The 7,332-nt window shown below is 40.4% G+C and overlaps 1 protein-coding gene across 2 annotated transcripts in view; it reads left to right on the forward strand.

Annotated features, from left to right (window-relative positions):
• Positions 1-7,326, forward strand: part of T48 (FU domain-containing protein T48) — a 10,238-nt gene extending 2,912 nt beyond the window's left edge. Inside the window, exons 2-6 of one of the 2 annotated variants that reach the window (XM_018032024.2) lie at positions 5,661-5,882; positions 5,976-5,979; positions 6,082-6,234; positions 6,307-6,451; positions 6,703-7,326. In XM_018032024.2, the coding sequence (XP_017887513.1) occupies positions 5,661-5,882; positions 5,976-5,979; positions 6,082-6,234; positions 6,307-6,451; positions 6,703-7,317 (1,139 nt within the window). In that variant the 3' untranslated portion in view covers positions 7,318-7,326. Of the gene's footprint in view, positions 1-5,660; positions 5,980-6,081; positions 6,235-6,306; positions 6,452-6,702 lie in introns of both variants that reach the window. The other variant, XM_018032023.2, reaches the window with a different exon arrangement.
• Positions 7,327-7,332: the final 6 nt, after the last annotated feature.

Raw genomic sequence — 7,332 nt, forward strand, 5'->3', positions numbered from 1 at the left:
CTTCTATACTTTTTAGCACGTGGCTATTTATTATTAGCATTATTCTTTCGACGTCTGATTTCTTTTTAATTATAGGAAACAAATTTTTCTAAGGCACATAAACTTTTGGGATTGACTGTATAGCCAATACATCCTTAACGCGTCGCGTCAACTTCTGACCTCTGGAATAAAATAATGAAAGATATCTCTCGGTTCCAAGAAGAATGCATAATACTTAAAGAGAACGTGTACAATAATATTTCTTTTATATCAACACTGAATGTGTCTGCGGAGATTCTAGTGGACGTGCCACGATTATCTGTAACGCAGCCATTAAACTTTTAATCTGTAACCGACAATGCGCAATAAAGGGAAGATTAAAATCGAACTCCTACGCGTTGTTCCCTTCTAAAGAAAGCATCGTGTTTGTCGTCCAAATGCAGGTTTTTACGGTGCACGAAGGCAGTCTTACTATCGGCATCCGGCCTGACAACTTCCGTCTCGGCTCTGGTAACTCATCGTCAGTGAAACATCTGCATCCTTCTTGTGTCCCCTGCTTCATCATTTTCCGTTCCTTTTATCCTCGACTATCTCGTTACCTGCTACGCATAAAGAACTTTAATTCGCTGAGAACAGTTTCGAAACACAATACTCGTGTGATAAAACACGATAACGTTGCTCTGATTTTTTTCACCTGCAGAATCTCTCAGGTCTATTCGATGTGTCCTGCCTTAGTAAAACGATCAGTGTGTCAGATCACGATGTGTTCGTCTTAGTAACGACTGATTAATCTATCGCGAGCGAATTAAAAATAACTGAATGAGAGACTATCTTTCCAGAGGTCAACGAATGAGCTGTTTAATTACGATGGAACGCGTAGCGAAAACTGGAAATTATTCCGGTGGCACGCGTACCCGTAGATCTCGCTGAGAGTTTCTCCTAGTTCAGAGACATTGATTGTCGCACGGCGACCGGACCACCACTTTGCGAAACGAGAACGGATTCCGCAACGAGGAAACGTTTAGGAGAGAACCCGTACTCGGTTCCTACTTTGGCAATGATGCAGATTGTCGTTCTAGATAGCTAAATTGGCCGTGGGTATGTGGAAAGCTCTCGTACATGGCCGCACGGTCATTTCTCTTTCGCCGATCGACCGAAAAGGAATCCGAACGGTTCGGGACTAAACCGAAATCCGATCGAGGATGACCGAGACGCTCAGCGACAAAGCAGCCGCGCAATTCAGAGATGATTTTTAGACCGAGGGAACAAACATGTTTCAAGCACGATATCATAAAGAAACCGTTACCTTTGCATACATAAAACTGATGATACGTTTCCTCGTTCACGTTTTAAACGTTTAATATATTATGTAACGTTCTACGATGATTTCAGCGCTGAACGTAAGAATATTTCTGTGAGAAGGAATTTTCAGAGCGAAACGCAAGAATTATATCTATTATGCACGATTTCTAATATAGTTACATCGAAACTGCATAACGAATTGTGTTTTACTTTTTACTGGAGCGATCAAAATTCGAAATGCACAGATACCGATCATTCTGCAACTAGAAAGGCAAAATGTTGTTCCACACACGTACACAAAGTGAAATATAAGAGGCGTTCGCTACTTTCCTATTATATTTGTCGGCCGTTGCTGCAAATACAGTTGAAATGAAAAGTGAGTTTCGCGTCCTGTTCCCGAACGGCATTAATTAGATATGATAATTTATCGGTGCAAATGTAACCAGATTTGCGGAAAGTGAACGTAGTCCGAAACTATAGCTATCGTGTTACGCTTGAAAACTGCTTGAAAATCACCTTCTCTTCCTCCGAGATCTAATTCCGTGCATCTTTCCATTTCTGAGCCTAAGTAATTACGTTGCATAATGGCAACTAATGATCCGGTTAATTGAGAGATGAAATTTAATTGTCAGCGACTCGATTATACCGATTTATTCTTACACGTACAGAGAAAATGGAAACCTGAGTTTCCTAAGCGAATGAATGTTACTCGTTCGTAACTTAAAAATTGCATTTCTATTTAAGGAGGCAAGTGAACGGATTAAGAAAACTGCATTCACTGCAGCCCTCTGATCTCACTAATCAGTCTATAGAAATATGAAATGGGTACTAATGTAATGTACAGTTTTTCGAGCTCAGTGGCCGTATGTACCTTTCTTCTTTTTCATATTGAACGAACACGATGAGATCCTGCCGCGTTAGATCGCCGAACAAAAGCGTTGCACCAGTGACGTAATGCATTTATGAGATAATACGGCGACATGGCGAGCTTAGGCACATGATCCCAATGAGACGCAATGCTCGTTCGACGTTCAGCAATATTTTCTGAACAGGAACACTAATTATTCTCGCCTCCTATTAATTACCACTAATTATTCATCAATTATAATTTTATCTCGTTTCTTCCAGTAACTCCACATCCTATCGTCTGCTCGACAAAAGACCCGCTTGTAAAATGAATTTTTCTACTGATCACGTGAAACTGGGAATAAAACATGCACTGATTACAACTTAATTCGAGGTAAAACGTTATCGCGGTCATAAATTCATTTTGACATTAATTAATTGGGATTCGTGGAGTAATCGTACCGTAAAGGGCCATGACGCGAAGAGCTCGAGAGAAGCCTAGTGCGGGTCAGTCTCGGAGTACGTATATTTATGGAAAAAAGATGCTGGCTCGGAGCTGCTCGTTTTTCACGCTTTATGTCAGATTATACATACACGAGCAAGTGTGCGTCTACGTATACGCGTTCGTCGGTCACGAGCATCTGCTTGCCATCCGGCTCCATTTACCAATTGTGCTCGTTAATTTCACGACACCACCCCGTTACTCCGTGCTAATTGGTAGCTTAATGAATTTCGTCCAGGCCAAACTGCCCGAAAACTGTCTAATTGTACAACCGGCGTTATGTAAGTTGCTTCTGTGACTGACTCTATCCTGTTGTGTTTAAATACGTTTCTTTCTTTTGGAGAAATTGGAGTAAATTGGAAAGATCGTCGCTGACAAATAAATTTTCATATTTTTATTAAATATCGTGTCAGATTTATGTTATGAAACTTTTACCGGGACGAACGTTCTTTTGTATAACTATTATATTGGTTCACCGTAGAAACGGATAGAAGCCGTTGTGCCTGTTGACCGGTATAGTCGCCCGAGTTTCTGGTGTTCGTAAGTACGTACAAACAAGTAACTGTACCTCGCGATTTACTCGTGGTCCCGAAGCAAACGGTCCCGGAGACGGCGAAGGAAAAAGAGTCGGGGGGGCTATACGCACCGAGAATTCGTTCTACGAGAAAACCAGTCATTACGTAACTTACTTAAGAGCTGACTAAGACCTACTATCGTGCCGCCAGAAATGTACAGTTAGATCTCACGGGCCGATCCACGGCGGCCAGTCTCAGAATATTCGATGTCATACCTCGCTCGATACGATTTTTCAGGTAGGATAAAAAAGATTTGGAATTGTGGCGGTGGAACCACATTATAAGTACGCGTCGTCGCGCGAGGTGCACCGGGTGACCTAGCAACGTCGCTCGCATAACAATGAACCCACGACCTGTTTCATGATTTCGATTCATTTTTACCACGCCGAGAATTCGCTTGGCATTAAACTTGGAAAAACCGTGCAGATTCTGTCGTCGTGAAGGATCGTCTTGGAAATCATGTGAAACGATTGATATACAAGACTATTCAGTTTAAAGCATGTTCCATATTTATAGAAGACGGTTTGGGGCAATCATGTGGAACAGTATGTGTAATAATAATTCTCCCATTCGTATGACTCCGTTATACTGTATGATATCGGTTGAACTGTACTTTCGTGTATGGGTAAGGAAATAGATTCGCGAAGGAGATTGTGCTTGTAACCCAGCAGCGTTGTTCCCAACACAATCGAAATTGCGTTCGAACATCTGTCGTCGATGCATATCTTATTTTAACGCGCAGCGTATCTCTCACAGTATAATGAGAATGTTTAGTTAATTACAACGAAAATGAAGAATTATCCATGATTTTATGATACGATCGAGGAGTTTTGTGGCATATATAAAAACACGCTAGCTGCGGAACTCTCGCTTTTGTCTAATAGACGAATTGTCGCGAAATCATATTTGTGAAAGTAGAAAACGTAAGATCGTAGTTTTTAACGTCGACAGACAGAGGAACGTATTTTTACGATGAAGACGTTAAGAAAAACCGCGGAATAGTCGATGTAAAGATCTCGAAAAGCGGTAATTTCATCGCGAGAGCCGGTATTACTTTTCCATTCGAATAGAATCAAATATTTCTTACGAGAGAAAGTATATTGTTACACGCGAACCATCTAAAAGTTTTTGCGATTGTCGGAGAAGAAAGTCAATCTTCTCAGTGTAAACTATTTTTACGAGCAGCTAGAGAAATTCAAAGTAAATCTATGAGAAGCTTCGTTTCATACAATTTCGTTTGAATTATTAAAATTTTAATAAAGTTTGATGCATCGATGTACGGCAACGTATGATCGGAAATATCTTATCGGAGGTAATTACGCAGGTATCTTAATTAGTCTCGAAAGGTTGAGAACCTCCTCCAAGGTAAATCACCAGCACTTGTTCCTTTACGAACAACGCACACGTACAGAGAGCAATAAGGGAGGCATACCGTATACGCACCGATCGTTGAGAAGTTTCACCTGACCAGTAATAGTACTTCCTACTAGTCAAGTGGAGAACTGTACACACATCGGTTCACTGGAGGGATACTCCTGTCTTCTTTCTCTCGTATAACATTCTTATAAACTTGTAAACTCAAATGATGTATGTAAGAATCCTCCAAACTTGATTCTAAACGATTTCTGTTAACTTCCTTTCGTGCGAACGTAATACGCTTGCATTGAGAGAAGAAATTCTTTACATTGCAATTCGAGGGTTGATCGAAGTTAAACAAAGTCGCAGAAACTGTGAATGACGCATATTCGTGAATTTATTAGTTAGAAAATAAGTAAAAAAGCGAGTATGTTCTCAACCTGGAGAATGCTGTCCTTCCACCATCCTACAAAACGGATCGGACACGTAATCGAGAAACCAACAACCACATTCCTCATGTACGTACTAATAGGTCCCCACAACCGCAGAGGGTTTTTCTCGTACGATGACTCCGTTTCATTGTACAGAATGTCATAAGGAAAGCCCTACCGTTTCCTTTTTAAGCGAAATAACATGTATAATATATATATATATTTTATTAAACATGCTATATTTTGGACGCGATGGATCAAACGCGTGCCTCACTCTATCGATCCAATTATTAGAAGTATAAAACTGCTTGAAACATGATCAGTACGTTGTACGCGTCGAGTTAAATTTAAACATTAATATTTCATCGATGTGTATGTGTGTCAAGCATTTGGGGCACAGCTCCAGGCTATGGATCATTGATCGTCGCAAGAATTCGATTTGCGAAGATTCATAAAGTGGCACATCTTATTCTCTGAGTATAAAAAAGCTGTTTTCAATAATTGTCACAGATCGAATGAACAGAGTAAATATGTACTTTTATAATAAATGTTATATCACACATTTTACAAGTGAACCGTTTAATCAGAAAGTGAATTAGTAGAATTTCTACACATTTTTCATTGTACGTTTATTGAAGTATTAATTACATATATTTCTCGTGATTATAGAATGCGTTGAAGGGCAGGAAGGGTGCAAGAGATGTAGAGATGGAATGTGCGCGAGGTGCGCGGTGCTCTTGCACCGTGGAAGTTGCGTCGACACTTGTCCACCGGGCCACACCGCAGACTGGTCGACTCGAGATGAGTACATGGGAAGAATTTGCAAGGAGACAGGGTACATGTTTGGATTTACTGGTAGTCAAGTAGCCATTTTGGTAGGAGTTGTTTCTGGTGCGACTATATGTATTTTGATTATATTATGCGGAGCCATAATTGTACATAGAAGAAAGAAAAAGGCTGCTAAATTAATCCAACAATTTGAAGACAGGTACGCGCAGCCCGATATACCGCAGCACGTTGCGTGACACGATAATTAAGAATGACTAGTATTTGAATGGAAAAAGGCAGACACGGTTCGCTTATGTTTTAGTGCAGAGAGAAGAGAATTTTTAAAACACCTTGCAACGCTCAGGGGAGAGGGCAATACGTTTCTCTCTATGCTAAATGACACCAGAAGACAAGTGAGGGAATTATATTATTCCGGAAACAATGGAGATGGTGCCGTTGGGATACAAGCCTATAGGTACAATTATATGACTAATGCGAATTTTTAATCTTTACCTATTCTTTCCTTAACTGCGACTATCATTTACAGACCAGTTCTCCGTGACTTGGCAAGGATATTAGTTCTTATTAATAGGAGAGACGATGAAATACCAGTTCCTCCAGATGATTGGCAGAGGCTGTTCTCATGGGCCGAGAGATTACTGAGACGATACAAAAGGCATAGTTCTCCGGAGGTAAGCCGACCGATTAATTAGAAATTAATTTAAATGCAACTTTTTTAAACATTAAAGTGCTTATTTTTTTAAATTTTACTTATCTTTTCCACGCAAGTCTCTAAAACATTTTGGTGAGTGACGCACTTTAAGTGAAGTAAAATTAGCGAATGTGATGCATGGAAGAAGTTTGTTCGGAGTGTGATATCGTAGAACGAGATAATTTATGCGGTTAATACAGACTTTAAATGGCATCGATTTTTTATTTTAAGGTGGCTCAACTTGTAACATTCTTGCAACAACCAACAGCGTCCGTCCAAATGAATGCAACACAGCAAATAACAATCACACAATCACCTCAGCCTTATGAGACGAGAACTACTCCGACTAATCTGACTACATTCCAACCGAACGTACCGTTGACAACGTTTCAAGCAAGCGACAAATCAAGTATCAGTCCCGCGAGCTCAAGTCTCGGATACGTAAAGGACAGTCCAGTCAGCTCTAGCCTGGGACAAAACAGTTCTGGAGCGTATAACGTCAAGTTGAGTCCGAATGGTTCCAGTATAGGGCAAACAACTCCGTTAGTATACGACAATCAAAAACGATTGAAACCGTCAAACGCGCATTTCCAAGAACTCGCAATTTCAACGTTCAATCATAATTATAACACTGGCGCGGTATTAACGGAATCCACTCGGGCGATTGAAGAATGTGAAACGAACGGGCTCGATCATGACTTAAATCCTCAATGGGAATTCCAAAGCAGCGCGGAGGCTGCCAATTATACTATTTTATCAGATTGGTCGCCCGCTTGCGAATACCTCATCGATGATTTCACGATCCTCGGTTTTAGACCGCAAGATGAAATTACCACAGAATTGTAAATAATATAATATATA

This window comes from Ceratina calcarata, unplaced genomic scaffold, assembly GCF_001652005.2.
Source record: "Ceratina calcarata isolate Rehan_Ccalc_2016 unplaced genomic scaffold, ASM165200v1 scaffold568.2, whole genome shotgun sequence".
Taxonomy (NCBI): Eukaryota; Metazoa; Arthropoda; class Insecta; order Hymenoptera; family Apidae; genus Ceratina; species Ceratina calcarata.